Source organism: Heptranchias perlo, unplaced genomic scaffold, assembly GCF_035084215.1.
Source record: "Heptranchias perlo isolate sHepPer1 unplaced genomic scaffold, sHepPer1.hap1 HAP1_SCAFFOLD_185, whole genome shotgun sequence".
Taxonomy (NCBI): Eukaryota; Metazoa; Chordata; class Chondrichthyes; order Hexanchiformes; family Hexanchidae; genus Heptranchias; species Heptranchias perlo.
Window position 1 is genome coordinate 288039 of NW_027139128.1, and position 20962 is coordinate 309000.

At 53.8% G+C, this 20962-nt stretch overlaps 1 protein-coding gene across 1 annotated transcript in view; it reads right to left on the reverse strand.

Moving 5' to 3' along the window:
* The window catches only part of LOC137309862 (rab-like protein 6), a 146854-nt gene that overhangs the window by 22445 nt on the left and 103447 nt on the right, over window positions 1–20962 (reverse strand). The window contains exons 11-12 of the mRNA XM_067977877.1: window positions 8564–8964; window positions 4563–4710 (exon numbers count right to left, since the gene is read on the reverse strand). Coding sequence (XP_067833978.1) covers window positions 4563–4710; window positions 8564–8964 — 549 coding nt within the window. The remainder of the gene's footprint in view (window positions 1–4562; window positions 4711–8563; window positions 8965–20962) is intronic.

A 20962-nucleotide genomic window follows, 5' to 3' on the forward strand; every position in this document is an offset into this window, starting at 1 on the left:
CAAAACCAGGTTCCCCCCTACTCCCCCAAAACCAGGTTCCCCCCCTACTCCCCCAAAACCAGGTTCCCCCCCTACTCCCCCAAAACCAGGTTCCCCCCCTACTCCCCCAAAACCAGGTTCCCCCCCTACTCCCCCAAAACCAGGTTCCCCCCCTACTCCCCCAAAACCAGGTTCCCCCTACTCCCCCAAAACCAATCATTAGGACACACAGACCATGCAATTCTACACACCACATTTGAGAAAGGATGTTAAGGCCCAGGCCACTGTCTCAGGCTGAACCAGACCTTGGTGTCCTATTTGACCCCGAGATGAGCTTCTGTCCCCATAATCCGCTCCATCACAAAACTCCCCCATTTCCACCTCCGTAACATTACCCGTCTCCGCCCCTGCCTCAGCTCATTTGCTGCTGAAACCCTCATCCATGCCTTTGTTACCCCCAGACTCGACTATTCCAATGCTTTCCTCACCGGCCTCCCATCTTCCACCCTCCATAAACTTGAGTTCATCCAAAACTCTGCTGCCCATATCCTAACTCGCACAAATCCCGTTCACCCATCACCTGTGTTCGTTGACCTACATTGGCTCCCAGTCCGGCAATGCCTCGATTTTAAAATTCTCATCCTTGTTTTTAAATCCCTCCATGGCCTCGCCCCCTCCCTATCTCTGTAACCTCCTCCAGCTCTACAACCCTCCGAGATCTCTGCGTTCCTCCAATTCTGGCCTCTTGCGCATCCCCGATTTTAATCGCTCCACCATTGGCGGCCGTGCCTTCAGCTGCCTAGGCCCTAAGCTCTGGAATTCCCTCCCTAAACATCTCTGCCTCTCTACTCTCTTTCCTCCTTTAAAACACTCCTTAAAACCTACCTTTTGGTCACCTGTCCTAATATCTCCTTATGTGGCTCAGTGTCAAATTTTGTTTGATAATCGCTCCTGTGAAGCACCTTGGGATGTTTTAATACGTTAAAGGCACTATATAAATGCAGGTTGTTGTTGTTGAGAGGGTGCAGTAGAGATTGACCAGAATGGTCCCAGGGATGAGGGACTTCAGTTACGTGGATAGACTGGAGAAGCTGGGATTGTTCGCCTCAGAGCAGAGAAAGTTAAGGGGAGATTTTACAGAGATGTTCAAAATAATCGGGGGTTTTGATAGAGCAAATATGGAGAAACCGTTTCCACTGGCAGGAGGGTCAGTAACCAGAGGACACAGATTTAAAATAATTGGCAAAAGAACCAGAGGCGGCACGAGAAGAAATGTTTTTACGCAGCGATTTGTTCTGATCTGGAACGCGCTGCCTGAAAGGGCGGTGGAAGCAAATTCAATAATAACTTTCAAAAGGGAATTGGATAAATACTTGAAGGGGAAAAATTTGCAGGGCTATGTGGAAAGAGCAGGGAGTGGGACTAATTGGTGGCGGCACTGTTAGTGGTGAATAAGGTGGACACAGCACTAATCCCATTAATCACTAACAGTGTCACCTCCTGCTGTACCCACCCTGTACAGCACTAATCCCATTAATCACCAACAGTGTCACCTCCTGCTGTACCCACCCTGTACAGCACTAATCCCATTAACCACTAACAGTGTCACCTCCTGCTGTACCCACCCTGTACAGCACTAATCCCATTAATCACTAACAGTGTCACCTCCTGCTGTACCCACCCTGTACAGCACTAATCCCATTAACCACTAACAGTGTCACCTCCTGCTGTACCCACCCTGTGCAGCACTAATCCCATTAACCACCAACAGTGTCACCTCCTGCTGTACCCACCCTGTACAGCACTAATCCCATTAATCACTAACAGTGTCACCTCCTGCTGTACCCACCCTGTACAGCACTAATCCCATTAACCACTAACAGTGTCACCTCCTGCTGTACCCACCCTGTACAGCACTAATCCCATTAATCACTAACAGTGTCACCTCCTGCTGTACCCACCCTGTACAGCACTAATCCCACTGATCACTAACAGTGTCACCTCCTGCTGTACCCACCCTGTACAGCACTAATCCCATTAACCACTAACAGTGTCACCTCCTGCTGTACCCACCCTGTACAGCACTAATCCCACTGATCACTAACAGTGTCACCTCCTGCTGTACCCACCCTGTACAGCACTAATCCCATTAACCACTAACAGTGTCACCTCCTGCTGTACCCACCCTGTACAGCACTAATCCCACTAACCACTAACAGTGTCACCTCCTGCTGTACCCACCCTGTACAGCACTAATCCCACTAACCACTAACAGTGTCACCTCCTGCTGTACCCACCCTGTACAGCACTAATCCCATTAACCACTAACAGTGTCACCTCCTGCTGTACCCACCCTGTACAGCACTAATCCCACTAACCACTAACAGTGTCACCTCCTGCTGTACCCACCCTGTACAGCACTAATCAGCAAAGGCGGACCAAGAAAACTGATGAAGAAAAGGGAAATAGAATATGAGAGTAAACTAACGAGAAACATAAAAACGGACTGTAAAAGCTTCTATTGGTATGTAAAAAGGAAAAGACTGGTGAAGGCAAATGTGGGTCCCTTACAGACAGAGACGGGAGAATTTATAATGGGGAATAAGGAAATAGCAGAGAAATTAAACAAATACTTTGTGCCTGTCTTCACGTAAGGCGACACAAAAAACCTCCCAGAAATACTAGAGAACCAAGGGTCTGGCGAGAATGAGGAACGGAAGGCAATTAGTATTAGTAAAAAAATAATACTAGAGAAATTAATGGGATTGAAAGTCGATAAATCCCAAGGACCTGATGATCTACATCCCAGGGTTTTGAAAGAGGTGGCTATAGAGACAGTGGATGCATTGGTTGTCATCTATAGATTCTGGAACAGTTCCTGCAGATTGGAGGGTAGCAAATGTAACCCCACTATTTAAGAAAGGAGGGAGAGAGAAAACAGGGAACTACAGACCGGTTAGACTGACATCAGTAGTTGGGAAAATGCTAGAATCTATTATAAAGGATGTGATAACAGGAGACCTAGAAAATAATAATAGGATTTGGCAGAGTCAACATGAATTTATGAAAGGGAAATCATGTTTGACAAACCTATTGGAGTTCTTTGAGGATGTAACTAGTAGAATAGATAAGGGGGAACCAGTGGATGTGGTGTATTTGGATTTTCAGAAGGCTTTCGATAAGGTCCCACACAGGAGGTTGGTGAACAAAGTTAGAGCACATGGAATTGGGGATAATATACTGGCATGGATTGTGAACTGGTTAACAGACAGAAAACAGAGAGTAGGAATAAACGGGTCTTTTTCAGGTTGGCAGACTGTGACTAGTGGGGTACCGCAGGGATCGGTGCTTGGGCCCCAGCTATTCATAGTCTATATCAATGATTTGGATGAAGCGACCAAATGTAATATTTCCAAGTTTGCTGATGACACAAAACTGTGTGGGAATGTGAGTTGTGAGGAAGATGCAAAGAGGCTTCAAGGGGATATAGACAGGCTAAGTGAGTGGGCAAGAACATGGCAGATGGAATATAATGTGGAAAAATGTGAAGTTAACCACATTATATTTGGTAGGAAAAACAGAAATGCAGAGTATTTTTCAAATAGTAAGAGATTGGGAAATGTTGATGTACAAAGGGACCTGGGTGTCCTTGTACATGAATCACTGAAAGCAAACATGCAGGTGCAGCAAGCAGTTAGGAAGGCAAATGGTATGTTGGCCTTTATTACAAGAGGATTTGAGAATAGGAGTAAAGATGTCTTACTGCAATTATATAGGGCCTTGGTGAGACCCGCACCTGGACTATTGTCTACAATTTTGGTCCCCTTACCTAAGAAAGGATATATTTGCCTTAGAGGGAGTGCAACGAATGTTCACCAGACTGATTCCTGGGATGGCAGGATTGTCGTATGAGGAGAGATTGAGTAGACTAGGCCTGTATTCTCTAGAGTTTAGAAGGATGAGAGGGGATCTCATTGAAACATACAAAATTCTTACAGGGCTCGATAGGGTAGATGCAGGGAGGATGTTTCCCCTGGCTGGGGGGGCTAGAACCAAGGGTCACAGTCTCAGAATAAGGGGTAGGCCATTTAGGACTGAGATGAGGAGAAATTTCTTCACTCAGAGGGTGGTGAATCTTTGGAATTCTCTACCCCAGAGGGCTGTGGAGGCTCAGTCATTCAAAACAGAGATCGATAGATTTCTAGATATTAAAGGCATCAAGGGATATGGGGATAGTGCAGGAAAATGGCGTTGAGGTAGAAGATCAGCCATGATCTTGTTGAATGGCGGAGCAGGCTCGAGGGGCCGGATGGCCCACTCCTGCTCCTATTTCTTATGTTCTTCATCCCACTAACCACTAACAGTGTCGCTCCCTACTGTAGCCTACCTGTACCGCGCTAATCCCACTCTCCTCGCTGACAGTGTACTGGAGGTCACTGGCATTATTTCATTTTTTAGATTATCATCTATCTTTGAAAAGATAATAAATGACGGAGCGGGATAAATTCACTGTCCAGCCCATTGAAATCCCCGGTCCCAGTACCTCAGTCCCATGTGTCCCGAATGGCTCCTGAAGTTCCTACCTATCACTCTCCTGCCCCGCTCCTCTGGTTCTCTCCTTCTGAGGCATCGTATCCTCGAGGAAGCTCTTGTCCAAACCGTCTTCAGGGACAAAGTCATCAACACTCTGTGCCTTCACATCTCCCTCAGGGGAAATCAGATGCGCTGCATCTGGACAAGAAAAGCCACATCACAACATGTTTCACTTTGTGGAGAAACCTGGGAGGGGGGGGGGGGGGGGGGACGAGGACCAGAGCCCAGGACAGAGGCAGGGAAAGTGGGGGAAGGCAAGTCGGGGGGAGCTGAGGAGCTCCACAGTATTGAGGGATGGGCAGATGGGGAGTTAGAGTCGGAGTCGACAGGAAGAGTCTGTAGGGCGGGGTATTTACAGCTTAGGAGGAACGAGAAAGGAAAGTTTAGAGCAGCAATGATCACAATAGTTTTACTCATATAGAGAGACGGGGGGGGGGCGCGGGGAGAGAGACGGGGGGGGGGGCGCGGGGAGAGAGACGGGGGGCGCGGGGAGAGAGACGGGGGGCGCGGGGAGAGAGACGGGGGGCGGCGGGGGAGAGAGACGGGGGGCGCGGGGGAGAGAGACGGGGGGCGCGGGGAGAGAGACGGGGGGCGCGGGGAGAGAGACGGGGGGCGCGGGGAGAGAGACGGGGGGCGCGGGGAGAGAGACGGGGGGGCGCGGGGAGAGAGACGGGGGGCGCGGGGGAGAGAGACGGGGGGGCGCGGGGAGAGAGACGGGGGGCGCGGGGAGAGAGACGGGGGGCGCGGGGAGAGAGACGGGGGGCGCGGGGAGAGAGACGGGGGGCGCGGGAGAGAGACGGGGGCGCGGGGAGAGAGACGGGGGGCGCGGGGAGAGAGACGGGGGGCGCGGGGAGAGAGACGGGGGGCGCGGGGAGAGAGACGGGGGGCGCGGGGAGAGAGACGGGGGGCGCGGGGAGAGAGACGGGGGGCGCGGGGGAGAGAGACGGGGGGCGCGGGGAGAGAGACGGGGGGCGCGGGGAGAGAGACGGGGGGCGCGGGGAGAGAGACGGGGGGCGCGGGGAGAGAGACGGGGGGGCGCGGGGAGAGAGACGGGGGGCGCGGGGAGAGAGGGGGGGCGCGGGGAGAGAGGGGGGGCGCGGGAGAGAGGGGGGGGCGCGGGGAGAGAGGGGGGGGCGCGGGGAGAGAGGGGGGGGCGCGGGGAGAGAGGGGGGGCGCGGGGAGAGAGGGGGGGCGCGGGGAGAGAGGGGGGGCGCGGGGAGAGAGGGGGGGCGCGGGGAGAGAGGGGGGGCGCGGGGAGAGAGGGGGGGCGCGGGAGAGAGGGGGGCGCGGGAGAGAGGGGGGGCGCGGGGAGAGAGGGGGGGCGCGGGGAGAGAGGGGGGGCGCGGGGAGGCGCGGGGGGGCGCGGGGAGAGGAGGGGGGCGCGGGAGAGAGGGGGGGCGCGGGGAGAGAGGGGGGGCGCGGGGAGAGAGGGGGGGCGCGGGGAGAGAGGGGGGGGCGCGGGGAGAGAGGGGGGGCGCGGGGGAGAGAGGGGGGGCGCGGGGAGAGAGGGGGGGCGAGAGGGGGGGCGCGGGGAGAGAGGGGGGGAGAGAGGGGGGGGCGCGGGGAGAGAGGGGGGGAGAGAGGGGGGGCGCGGGGAGAGAGGGGGGGGCGCGGGGAGAGAGGGGGGGCGCGGGGAGAGAGGGGGGGCGCGGGGAGAGAGGGGGGGCGCGGGGAGAGAGGGGGGGCGCGGGGAGAGAGGGGGGGGCGCGGGGAGAGAGGGGGGGTCGCGGGGAGAGAGGGGGGGGCGCGGGGAGAGAGGGGGGGCGCGGGGAGAGAGGGGGGGGCGCGGGGAGAGAGGGGGGGCGCGGGGAGAGAGGGGGGGGCGCGGGGAGAGAGGGGGGGCGCGGGGAGAGAGGGGGGGCGCGGGGAGAGAGGGGGGGCGCGGGGAGAGAGGGGGGGCGCGGGGAGAGAGGGGGGGCGCGGGGAGAGAGGGGGGGGCGCGGGGAGAGAGGGGGGGCGCGGGGAGAGAGGGGGGGGCGCGGGGAGAGAGGGGGGGCGCGGGGAGAGAGGGGGGGCGCGGGGAGAGAGGGGGGGGCGCGGGAGAGAGGGGGGGGCGCGGGGAGAGAGGGGGGGGCGCGGGAGAGAGGGGGGGGCGCGGGAGAGAGGGGGGGGCGCGGGGAGAGAGGGGGGGCGCGGGGAGAGAGGGGGGGCGCGGGGAGAGAGGGGGGGGCGCGGGGAGAGAGGGGGGGCGCGGGGAGAGAGGGGGGGCGCGGGGAGAGAGGGGGGGGCGCGGGGAGAGAGGGGGGGCGCGGGGAGAGAGGGGGGGCGCGGGAGAGAGAGGGGGGGCGCGGGGAGAGAGGGGGGGGCGCGGGGAGAGAGGGGGGGCGCGGGGAGAGAGGGGGGGGCGCGGGGAGAGAGGGGGGGCGCGGGGAGAGAGGGCGGGCGCGGGGAGAGAGGGCGGGCGCGGGGAGAGAGGGCGGGCGCGGGGAGAGAGGGCGGGCGCGGGGAGAGAGGGGGGGCGCGGGGAGAGAGGGGGGGCGCGGGGAGAGAGGGGGGGCGCGGGGAGAGAGGGGGGCGCGGGGAGAGAGGGGGGGCGCGGGGAGAGAGGGGGGGCGCGGGGAGAGAGGGGGGGCGCGGGGAGAGAGGGGGGGCGCGGGGAGAGAGGGGGGGGCGCGGGAGAGAGGGGGGGGCGCGGGGAGAGAGGGGGGGGCGCGGGGAGAGAGGGGGGGCGCGGGGAGAGAGGGGGGGCGCGGGGAGAGAGGGGGGGCGCGGGGAGAGAGGGGGGGCGCGGGGAGAGAGGGGGGGCGCGGGGAGAGAGGGGGGGCGCGGGGAGAGAGGGGGGGCGCGGGGAGAGAGGGGGGGCGCGGGGAGAGAGGGGGGGCGCGGGGAGAGAGGGGGGGCGCGGGGAGAGAGGGGGGGCGCGGGGAGAGAGGGGGGGCGCGGGGAGAGAGGGGGGGCGCGGGGAGAGAGGGGGGGCGCGGGGAGAGAGGGGGGGCGCGGGGAGAGAGGGGGGGCGCGGGGAGAGAGGGGGGGCGCGGGGAGAGAGGGGGGGGCGCGGGGAGAGAGGGGGGGCGCGGGGAGAGAGGGGGGGCGCGGGGAGAGAGGGGGGGCGCGGGGAGAGAGGGGGGGGCGCGGGGAGAGAGGGGGGGCGCGGGGAGAGAGGGGGGGCGCGGGGAGAGAGGGGGGGCGCGGGGAGAGAGGGGGGGCGCGGGGAGAGAGGGGGGGCGCGGGGCTTTATCAGTCTTGTAAATTGAACAATGCATTAAATGATAACACTGACATAAACCCTGTTTCACTCAGTCTCTGACCGCTTTGTTTCAAGTTTTTTTTAAAAATGGAGTGGGGAATATTACAACCAGTGACTATACTGGTTACTGCACTGCTTCCCAAACCTCTTTCATGTGAAACCTATGAACAGGAGGAGGCCATTCAGCCCCTTGATCAATTCGATCATGGTTGATCTTAACTCCATTGATCCACCTTTTCTCCACATCCCTCGATACCCTCACCCAATAAAAATCGATCAATCTCAGTCTTGAAACCTCCAATCGACCCCCAGCCTCAACAGCTTTTTGGGGGGAAGAGAGTTCCAGATTTCCACTCACCTTTGTGTGAAGAAGTGATTCCTGACATCACCCCTGAATGGCCTGGCTCTAATTTTAACGTTATGGCCCCTTGTTCTAGAATCCCCCACCAGAGGAAATAATTTCTCTGTATCGACCCTATCGAATCTCTTTATAATTTTAACACCTGGATTTAATGAAGACGGTCAGTATCCTCCCGCCCGGCCCCCTCTCCCGCCCGGCCCCCTCTCCCGCCCGGCCCCCTCTCCCGCCCGGCCCCCTCTCCCGCCCGGCCCCCTCTCCCGCCCGGCCCCCTCTCCCGCCCGGCCCCCTCTCCCGCCCGGCCCCCTCTCCCGCCCGGCCCCCTCTCCCGCCCGGCCCCCTCTCCCGCCCGGCCCCCTCTCCCGCCCGGCCCCCTCTCCCGCCCGGCCCCCTCTCCCGCCCGGCCCCCTCTCCCGCCCGGCCCCCTCTCCCGCCCGGCTCCTTACCGGGTTTGGTGGCGGGAGCCTCTGGTGTGGAGGAAGAGCCAAAGAGCCGCGAGATGAAGCTGCGTTTGTGATTAACGGGTGCGGCCAGGGTGCTGGGGGAGGGAGAGGGAGAGGGAGAGGGGGAGAGGGAGGGGGAGGGAGGGGGGACGCTGACTGTCGCAGACTGTATTTCAGGGGCAGGACCCAGCTCTGCAGGGGGAGACACTGACGGAGGAGGAGGGGATGCTGACGGAGGGCGGGGTGTTTGGACAGGAGGTTGTGGAGTTGCGGGGCTGGAGCTGGCTGTGGAGGCTGAGCTGGGGGGTACCACGGGTGACTGTGACCCTGACGATGGGCTTTGGCCATTGGTCGCTAAGGAAGAATTGAAGCCCCGATTCTTGGTATCCATCAGCTCAAGAAATCTGTAAAACACAAAGTAAACTGAAGGTAAAAACAGAAAATGCTGGAAACACTCAGCAGGTCAGGCAGCATCTGTGGAGAGAGGAACAGAGTTAATGTTTCAGGTCAATGAACTTTCAACAGGGAATTGAAGAGTTAGAACTGATTGGTCTATAATGGAGGGGCCCTAAGGGTCCATGATCACTAATTCCACGACTAGAAGGCATCTCTTATTTAACTAACAGCTCACGGTCTAACTCAGATTAATACTGGTACCCTATAAATTAAAGCAACGCTCCAACTTGGTGGTGTCAAAAATCAATAAACTACCTAATGACGGATATTTTGAAAATCTAGTTACCTTTAACCCAAAGAACCTGAGAATTGAGAAGGTTTTCTTTTAAACTTCACTCGATGAAATGGGACTTTTCAAAATGTAACATTCAGAACCTGCCTTGAATTTCCTTACCCAACTCTCGCCTCTGAGTCAGAAGGTCGCGGGTTCAAGTCCCACTCCAGAGAATTGAGCTCATAATCCAGGCTGACATTCCCAACACAGTACTGAGGGAGCGCCGCACTGTCGGAGGGTCGGTACTGAGGGAGCGCCGCACTGTCGGAGGGTCGGTACTGAGGGAGTGCTGCACTGTCGGAGGGTCGGTACTGAGGGAGTGCTGCACTGTCGGAGGGTCGGTACTGAGGGAGTGCTGCACTGTCGGAAGGTCGGTACTGAGGGAGCGCCGCACTGTCGGAGGGTCGGTACTGAGGGAGCGCCGCACTGTCGGAGAGTCGGTACTGAGGGAGCGCCGCACTGTCGGAGGGTCGGTACTGAGGGAGCGCCGCACTGTCGGAGAGTCGGTACTGAGGGAGCGCCGCACTGTCGGAGGGTCAGTACTGAGGGAGTGCTGCACTGTCGGAGGGTCGGTACTGAGGGAGTGCCGCACTGTCGGAGGTTCCGTCACTGGGATGAGACATTAAACCGAGGCCCCATCTACCCTCACAGGTGGATGTAAAAGATCCCACGGCACTATTTGAAGAAGAGCAGGGGGAGTTCTCCCCGGTGTCCTGGCCAATATTTATCCCTCAAACAACATCACTGAAAGAGAGTAACTGGTCATTATCTCATTCCATTTGACAACTCAGCACCCAGTGCGCCCAGTACTGCCTCTCCGACAGTGCAGCACTCCCTCAGTACTGACCCTCCGACAGTGCAGCGCTCCCTCAGTACTGACCCTCCGACAGTGCAGCGCTCCCTCAGTACTGACCCTCCGACAGTGCAGCGCTCCCTCAGTACTGACCCTCCGACAGTGCAGCACTCCCTCAGTACTGACCCTCCGACAGTGCAGCGCTCCCTCAGTACTGACCCTCCGACAGTGCAGCGCTCCCTCAGTACTGACCCTCCGACAGTGCAGCGCTCCCTCAGTACTGACCCTCCGACAGTGCAGCGCTCCCTCAGTACTGACCCTCCGACAGTGCAGCACTCCCTCAGTACTGACCCTCCGACAGTGCAGCGCTCCCTCAGTACTGCACTGGAGTGTCAGCCTGGATTACGTGCTCAAGTCTCCGGAGTGGGAGTTGAACCTTCTGACTCAGAGGTGAGAGTGCTACCCACTGGGCCACGGCTGAATCATAGAAGGTTACAGCACGGAAGGAGGCCATTCAGCCCATCGAGTCCGTGCCGGCTCTATGCAAGAGCAATCCAGCTAGTCCCACTCCCCCGCCCTATCCCCATAGCCCTGCACATTTTTTCATTGCAAGTACTTATCCAGTTCCCTTTTGAAGGCCATGATTGAATCTGCCTCCACCACCCCCTCAGGCAGTGCATTCCAGATCCCAACCACTCGCTGTGTAAAGAAGTTTTTCCTCATGTCACCTTTGGTTCTTTTGCCAATCACCTGAAATCTATGTCCTCTGATTCTTGACACTTCCGCCAATGGGAACAGTTTCTCTCTAACTACTCTGTCTAAACTCTTCATGATTTTGAATACCTCTATCAAATCTCCTCGCAACTGTCTCTGTTCGAAGGAGAACAATCCCAGATTCTCCAGTCTATCTCCATAATTTAAGTCCCTCATCCCTGGAATCATTCCAGTAAATCTCCTCTGCACTCTCTCTAAGGCCTTCACATCTTTCCTAAAGTGCGGTGCCCAGAACTGGACACAATACTCCAGTTGTGGCCGAACCAGTGTTTTATAAAGGTTCATCATGACTTCCATACTTTTGTACTCTATGCCTCTATTTATGAAGCCCAGGATCCCATGTGCTTTTTTAACTGCTTTCTCAACCTGCCCTGCCACCTTCAACGATTTATGCATATACACCCCCAAATCCCTCTGTTCCTGTATCCCTTTTAGAATTGTGCCCTCTAGTTTATATTGCCTCTCCTCATTTTTCCTACCGAAATGCATCACCTCGCGTTTTTCTGCGTTAAACTTCATCTGCCACGTGTCCGCCCATGCCACCAGCCTGTCTGTATCCTCTTGAAGTCTATCACTATCCTCCTCACTGTTTACTACCCTTCCAAGTTTTGTGTCATCTGCAAATTTTGAAATTGTGCCCTGTACACCCAAGTCCAAGTCACTAATATATAAAGTTCTTTACCCAAACACACGGAACAGCCATGGGGACCAAATTCGCACCCCAATACGCCAACATTTTCATGCACAAGTTCGAGCAGGACTTCTTCACTGCACAAGACCTCCAACCAACACTATACACCAGATACATCGACGACATTTTCTTTCTATGGACCCACGGCAAGGAATCACTAAAGAGACTACACGATAACATCAACAAGTTCCATCCCACCATCAAGCTCACCATGGACTACTCCTCAGAATCAGTTTCTTTCTTGGACACACGAATCTCCATCAAAGACGGGCACCTCAGCACCTCACTCTACCGCAAGCCCACGGACAACCTCACGATGCTCCACTTTTCCAGCTTCCACCCTAACCACGTCAAAGAGGCCATCCCCTATGGACAGGCCCTGCGAATACACAGGGTCTGCTCAGACGAGGAGGAACGCGATGGACACCTACAGACGCTGAAAGACGCCCTAGTAAGAACGGGATATGACGCTCGACTCATCGATCGACAGTTCCGACGGGCCACAGCAAAAAATCGCATAGACCTCCTCAGGAGACTAACACGGGACGCAACCAACAGAGTACCCTTTGTCGTCCAGTACTTCCCCGGAGCGGAGAAACTACGCCATGTTCTCCGCAGCCTTCAACATGTCATCAATGAGGACAAACACCTCGCTATGGCCATCCCCACACCTCCACTACTCGCCTTTAAACAGCCACCCAACCTCAAACAGACCATCGTTCGCAGCAAACTACCTAGCTTTCAAGAGAACAGCGTCCACGACGCCACACAACCCTGCCACGGTAACCTCTGCAAGACATGCCAGATCATCGACACAGATACCACCATCACACGAGATGACACCACCCACCAGGTGCATGGTTCATACTCCTGTGACTCAGCCAACGTTGTCTACCTCATACGATGCAGGAAAGGATGCCCCAGAGCATGGTACATTGGCGAGACCATGCAGACGCTGCGACAACGGATGAACGGACACCGCGCAACAATCGCCAAACAGGAGGGTTCCCTCCCAGTCGGGGAACACTTCAGCAGTCATGGACATTCATCCACCGACCTTCGGGTAAGCGTACTCCAAGGCGGCCTTCGAGACACACGACAACGCAAAATCGTCGAGCAGAAATTGATAGCCAAGTTCCGCACCCATGAGGACGGCCTCAACCGGGATCTTGGGTTCATGTCACGCTACACGTTACCCCACCAGCGAACAAATGTTATCTGTTTTTAATATAATGGGTCATTTGCTGGCTCTCTCTGCCTTCCGGATGTTTCTGCCTCTCTCTGTGTTTTTTTTTTCTCTGTTTTTTTTCCCTGTTTGTTTTTTTGTTGAATGTGTATTCGGAGGTTCTGCAGGTAACACCTCTCTGTCTGAACACGGTGATTGCCTTGGCAACGGGCAGTTGCAGGGGCAGTCTGTAAACACCATGTATTATTGTTCAATATGTATAAATGCGTAGGCTTCAAGGAGATCTTGAAACATTTGCCTGAGGAAGGAGAAAATCTCCGAAAGCTTGTGAATTTAAAATAAAATTGCTGGACTATAACTTGGTGTTGCAAAATTGTCTACAATTGTCAACCCCAGTCCATCACCGGCATCTCCACATCATGACTACCATCGACACCACAAACTGCCGGCTCACAGTGGAAAGGATATCCAAGAAGATCGCGCATTTAGACACAGACATCAAGTTTTTACAGAGCTGCAAGAAAGCAGACAAGATCCCGAAAGGACTCCAGATCACGAACCCACTCAAGTCCACATACAACTCGGATTACGCTGAGAGACTCTGCCGCCGTACCTCTCGCACACTCCGCAACCATCTCATACACCAACTCTACAGCAGACGCCACAACCTCGAAACCAAGATAGAGTCCATACTCTCAACCTGTACTCAGGACACAGCAGACCAGCTACGTTATACCGCCAAACAGACGAGGCAACGGAACTACGCTGCCTACATGAAAACCAAGAGCAGGAAGCTTGAGAAACTCGGCATCACCACCAGCAACGACCAAGCTTCCCCTGGTACCACGGTTGCAACCACAGGGAAGTCTATTGTCAATTTATCCGACCACACCCTTCAACCAGACGAAATCGAAGTTCTCAGCCGAGGGCTCAATTTCTGCCCCACTACCAAAATGGACCCCACTAGTCTCGCGGCGGACACAGAGGAATTCATCAGGAGAATGAGGCTCCGGGAATTCTACCACAAACCCCAAGATTTCAGCAGCGAACCCAATGAGACAATCGACGATCCGGAACAGCAGACAGAGGGATCCGCGGTACAGCAACCGAAGAGGAAAGAGTCAAACTGGACTCCTCCGGAGGGTCGCTGCCCTCAGCTGGACATGTATGCTCAAGCTGTCAGGAAATGCGTCAATGCCAGATTCATCAGCCGCACTCAGAAGACAGTCCAGAATGTCACCCGAGCACAACGCAACGCCATCAACGCTCTCAAGACCAACCGCAACATCGTCATCAAACCAGCGGACAAAGGAGGAGCCATAGTCATACAGAACAGAACAGACTATTGCAAAGAAGCATACCGACAACTGGACAACCAGGAACACTACAGACGGTTACCCGCAGATCCGACCAAAGAACACACCCACCAGCTCAACAAACTGATCAAGACCTTCGATCCAGACCTTCAAAGCATCCTACGCATTCTCATCCCACGTAATCCCCGCGTGGGAGACTTCTACTGCCTCCCAAAGATACACAAAGCCAACACACCCGGACGTCCCATCGTATCAGGCAACGGAACCCTGTGTGAGAACCTCTCTGGATACATCGAGGGCATCCTGAAACCCATCGTACAGGGAACCCCCAGCTTCTGTCGTGACACTACAGACTTCCTACAAAAACTCAGTACCCACGGACCAGTTGAACCAGGAACACTTCTCACCACGATGGACGTCTCGGCACTATACACCAGTATCCCCCACGATGACGGCATCGCTGCGACAGCATCAATACTCAACACCAACAACAGCCAATCTCCGGAAGCCATCCTACAACTCATCCGCTTCATCCTGGATCACAATGTCTTCACCTTCGATAACCAGTTCTTTACCCAAACACACGGAACAGCCATGGGGACCAAATTCGCACCCCAATACGCCAACATTTTCATGCACAAGTTCGAGCAGGACTTCTTCACTGCACAAGACCTCCAACCAACACTATACACCAGATACATCGACGACATTTTCTTTCTATGGACCCACGGCAAGGAATCACTAAAGAGACTACACGATAACATCAACAAGTTCCATCCCACCATCAAGCTCACCATGGACTACTCCTCAGAATCAGTTTCTTTCTTGGACACACGAATCTCCATCAAAGACGGGCACCTCAGCACCTCACTCTACCGCAAGCCCACGGACAACCTCACGATGCTCCACTTTTCCAGCTTCCACCCTAACCACGTCAAAGAGGCCATCCCCTATGGACAGGCCCTGCGAATACACAGGGTCTGCTCAGACGAGGAGGAACGCGATGGACACCTACAGACGCTGAAAGACGCCCTAGTAAGAACGGGATATGACGCTCGACTCATCGATCGACAGTTCCGACGGGCCACAGCAAAAAATCGCATAGACCTCCTCAGGAGACTAACACGGGACGCAACCAACAGAGTACCCTTTGTCGTCCAGTACTTCCCCGGAGCGGAGAAACTACGCCATGTTCTCCGCAGCCTTCAACATGTCATCAATGAGGACAAACACCTCGCTATGGCCATCCCCACACCTCCACTACTCGCCTTTAAACAGCCACCCAACCTCAAACAGACCATCGTTCGCAGCAAACTACCTAGCTTTCAAGAGAACAGCGTCCACGACGCCACACAACCCTGCCACGGTAACCTCTGCAAGACATGCCAGATGATCGACACAGATACCACCATCACACGAGATGACACCACCCACCAGGTGCATGGTTCATACTCCTGTGACTCAGCCAACGTTGTCTACCTCATACGTTGCAGGAAAGGATGCCCCAGAGCATGGTACATTGGCGAGACCATGCAGACGCTGCGACAACGGATGAACGGACACCGCGCAACAATCGCCAAACAGGAGGGTTCCCTCCCAGTCGGGGAACACTTCAGCAGTCATGGACATTCATCCACCGACCTTCGGGTAAGCGTACTCCAAGGCGGCCTTCGAGACACACGACAACGCAAAATCGTCGAGCAGAAATTGATAGCCAAGTTCCGCACCCATGAGGACGGCCTCAACCGGGATCTTGGGTTCATGTCACGCTACACGTTACCCCACCAGCGAACAAATGTTATCTGTTTTTAATATAATGGGTCATTTGCTGGCTCTCTCTGCCTTCCGGATGTTTCTGCCTCTCTCTGTGTTTTTTTTTTCTCTGTTTTTTTTCCCTGTTTGTTTTTTTGTTGAATGTGTATTCGGAGGTTCTGCAGGTAACACCTCTCTGTCTGAACACGGTGATTGCCTTGGCAACGGGCAGTTGCAGGGGCAGTCTGTAAACACCATGTATTATTGTTCAATATGTATAAATGCGTAGGCTTCAAGGAGATCTTGAAACATTTGCCTGAGGAAGGAGAAAATCTCCGAAAGCTTGTGAATTTAAAATAAAATTGCTGGACTATAACTTGGTGTTGTAAAATTGTCTACAATTGTCAACCCCAGTCCATCACCGGCATCTCCACATCATAATATATAAAGAAAAGCAGTGGTCCCAGTACCTCCCTCCAGTCCAAAAAACTGTTCACCACTACTCTGTTTCTGTCATTTAGCCAATTCTGTATCCATGTTGCTACTGCCCCCTTTATTCCACGGGCCGCAATCTTAATAGTAAGCCTACCATGTGGCACTTTATCAAACGCTTATACAGCACATCAACTGCATTGCCCTCATCAACCCTCTCTGTTACCTCATCAAAAAAACTATCAAGTTGGCTAAACACGATTTGCCTTTAACAAATCTGTGCTGGCTTTCCCAAATCAATCCACACTCATCCAAGTGACTGTTAATTCTGTCCTGGATTATCGTTTCCATAAGTTTCCCCACCACCGAGGTTAAACTGACTGGCCTATAGTTGCTGGGTTTATCCTTATACTTTTTTTGAACAAGGGTGTAACATTTGCAATTCTCCATTCCATAAACCTTTGGGTTATGGAGAAAAATTGTGTAGTTTTGAGGCCTCTTCTCAAGCAGTGAAAGTATACTGCTGCCTATACAAGGCAGCAGTATACTTTCACACCCTGTTAAAGTCTGCAATTAAATTCCAAAAGGAATACCTGACCCCATATTACAATGGTCACATGCCCAACACTGATCAATCAGAGAATACTTCAATGCACCCTCTCAAGGACTCCCGACTCTATCTGGAGGCCATTTGACCAGCTGTTCCCACAATTCCAAATCGCCCTGGGAGGAATCTGCACCAAAGACCTGAGAGAAAAAAAGGTCTTTATCAACAACAACTTGCATTTATATAGCGCCTTTAAAGTAAAATATCCCAAGGCACTTCATGGGAGCGATGATCAGACAAAATTTGACACTAAGCCACATATGGAGAAATTAGGACGTGTGACCAAAAGATTGGTCAAACAGGTAGGTTTTAAGGAGCGTCTTAAAGGAAGAGAGAGAGGTAGAGAGGCGGAGAGGTTTAGAGAGGGAATTCCAGAGCTTAGGGTCTATGCAGCTGAAGGCACGGCCGCCAATGTGGAGCAGAGGCAATAGGGGATGCGCAAGAGTCAAAGCTGAAAATAGATGAGGTGAGAACGGGTCAGAATTGGAGGCAGTTCATGAACCGACTTCAGCAGTGAGGATACAGGCGAGGGAGAAAGTGCATGATGGAGCAGAGGAACACCAAACACTGTAGTATCGACAGGGGAGGGGGGAAGGTTTCCATGGAGCCAGTGAGATTGGAGATCAGGGCACCTATTCATCCATGTACAAATTTTTTGTTTACAGTGGATTTAAAAACATGCATCTTTTATCATTTTTATATTGCATCGAAAAAGTTCTTCAGAATTCTCTAATGCAGGTTCGTAATGGAAAGCATTTTCCCTACAGGACTCCCTATGTTCTCCAGCTGCCAAACTGCAGATATCCGGTCAAGCTTACCCATTAATGGCTAAAGATATGGTTATAAACAAGATAATGGAAGGGGAGAGGCACCACAGTGACCCAGTGTCTGCACATCTCAGTTAACATCACTTTATACCCACAACGCATGAGGCCCACGACAGTCTTCATCAAACCTTGCTCAAGCTTCACTAGAGGCAGCACTAGGGGCAACAGTAACGCTACTGAAAGGAACAAAATACCCAAGGGATGCAAATGGATGTTACTTTTGAGAAGTTCAGTCCCAGTTATGTTTGGATACATTCTCCTACTCCATAACTTGCATCAAATTGCAGAACAGGAATATTTGCACCTGGATTAACCCCATTCTTGTTTTATTTCTCCCTCCTTAAGCCTGCCTCAGCTGGTGACATGCTCACCTCTGAGTCAGAAGGTGGTGGATTCAAGTCCCACTCTAGGACTTGAGCACATTATCCAGGCTGACACTTCAGTGCAGTACTGAGGGAGTGCTGCACTGTCGGAGGCGCTGTCCTTCAAATTAGGTCTTAAAGGTGCTTGTTAATGACTCCAAGGCTCTATACAAAGAAAAGTATCGAGCTTTTTCCTTAATACTAATGTTTTTGGGGTTCTTCAATACTGGAATTTCCTTACTCTTATTTTTTCTCTTACATGTTTTTGGCTTCAAGTTTCCGTTTGCTCACAGAGACGAGCCCTGGCTCCCTACGTAGCAGAGAGCATTGCTCAGATAACCAGTTAAATCCGCAACATATTCAGCGATTGAGGTAGGAAGGGGCAAGGCTGGGATGGGAGGGTTGTCCTACGAGGAGAGGTTGAGTAGAATGGGCCTATACTCTCTAGAGTTTAGAGAGTCTCATTGAAACATGTAAGATTATGAGGGGGCTTGACAGAGATGGTTTCCCCTGACTAGAGAGTCTAGAACGAGGGGTCATAGTCTCAGGATAAGGGGTTGGCCATTTAGGACTGAGATGAGGAGAAATTTCTTCACGCAGAGGGTTGTGAATCTTTGGAATTCTCTACCCAGAGGGCTGTGGATGCTGAGTCATGGAATATATTCAAGGCTCAGGTGGATGGATTTTTGGACTCTAGGGGAGTTGAGGGATATGGGGATCGGGCGGGAAGGTGGAGTTGAGGTCGAAGATCAGCCATGATCTGATTAAATAGTGGAGCAGGCTCGAGGGGCCGTATGGCCTACGCCTGCTCCTATTTCTTATGTTCTTATAAGGCCGTGAGGGGAATTAAATACTAGGATAAGAATTGAGATGTTGGGGGACCAGGAGCCAATGTAGGTCAGCGAGCAAAGAGAGGGGCGATGGGTGAATGGGACTTGGTGCGGGACAGGATACGGGCAGAAGAGTTTTGATTGAGCTGAAGATTAGAGGATGGAGTTTGGGAGGTCGATCAGGAGAGCATTGTTAGGCGTCACCCCCTCTAACAAGTACCTGCTGTCCCTTGTTCTCCATCAGTTTATCCATTTCTTGGTTTTATCTTGGCCTCCTCCTGCTTTGACTCTGAACAGCAGCTTTCTGTGAGGCACTTTGACAAAGGCTTTTTGCAAGTCCAGATGAACCACATCCTAGGCATTAACTCCTCAAAAACAGTCATCACAGTTGGTCAGAGAGGGCCTTTGCCCGAGGCCACGTTGGCTGCTAGTTACACGGTTCACATTCGGACAATCCTTGAATTTGCTCCTGATAATTGATTCCATTATTTTTCATGGTGCTGATGTAAGCAGTGGTTTTCATGAATTGAATAGTCAGCCACCTGAATATGGGCGACGTATTAATGTTCATAACTCCCTTTGCTTGGGCAACATTCCTGACCCTTTCAAAACTACCGTTACCACCTCTCACCATCTGTCTTTTCCAACTCCCATCCCCACCTCTCCAAGGTCTGTGGAACAGATCACCACCTCTCACTCCATGCTCATTGCCCCCTAAACCCTGTTTAAATCCCTTCAGTCTGACTTCCACAGCATTGAGATGCTCAGGCCAAAAGCGCAAACGCCATCCTCCGCGAATGTGATTATGATGCGTTATCCCTGCTTGTCCTCCTCCACCTCTCCAGTTTTTGATATGGCTAACTTGCCACTCTCCTACATCCTCACTCCTCTGTCCAACTCCATTCAACTTTCTTTGCACGGTCCCATTCCAAGTCCAGACAGAACATCTTCAGCAATGGCTTCTCTACGCACCTCTAGTGACCTCCACCGCTCCCCAGGGACCTACCCCCAGCTCCCCAGGGACCTACCCCCAGCTCCCCAGGGACCTACCCCCAGCTCCCCAGGGACCTACCCCCAGCTCCCCAGGGACCTACCCCCAGCTCCCCAGGGACCTACCCCCAGCTCCCCAGGGACCTACCCCCAGCTCCCCAGGGACCTACCCCCAGCTCCCCAGGGACCTACCCCCAGCTCCCTTCTCTTCCTCATCAACATGCTGCCCGTTGGTGACATCACCACTGACACAAGATTCACTTTGTTTGCTGTTGATACTATGCTCTCGATCTCCATTACTGCCGTTAACCATCTGTCTGTCATATTGTTCATCTGACATTAAGCAGATTAGTCAGAATTTCCTGCAAATGAATATCATGAAGACCGAAGCCATTGTTTGGAGCCCCATCACAAACCTCCTTCCCTTTCATAGCTCAGGCTATGCAAAACCGTATCATCCTGTGAGACCCAGAGCGGAGCTCCAATCTCCAATTCCCAACCATCCATTGTCAAGACTGATTACTTCTAACCCCACCCCTCCCTCACACTCATCGACACCCTTATATGCATGCTTTCACTTCTCCATAAACTCCAATGTGTCCAAATCTCAACGAGGACAGGGGGTGATGGATGGCTGAGGATGGGCATTTTTGGGGACAAGGAATTTTAAGTCCCCTTCTTCAACTTAATGGGCCTCACCCCACCCTATCTCTGCACTGTTTCTCGGCCTTGCATCTGCTCCTCTGACTCTGGCCTCCCATGCATCTCCCTCTCTCTTCACCTCACCACTGCTGGCAAAGCCTTCAGCTGCCTCGGTCCTATCCTCAAACTCCCTCCCTGAGCACCACCATCTCCTTACTTCGCTCTCCACTGTCAAAACCTTTCTTCAAACCCATCTTTTCAACCAAGCTTTTGGTCACCTCTTCCACCATGGCTCAGCATCCATTCCCTTTTACATTTTACCCCCTCTGTAAAGTACCTTGGGATGTTTCTCTACATTAAATGAGCGGTATAAATGCAATTTGTTGTTTCCAATGCAGTGGGATCTCGCCAGCATTCAATGACTTTTCCATGGTGATTACCAGCACTTCACAGATCCCATTCCTTGCCCC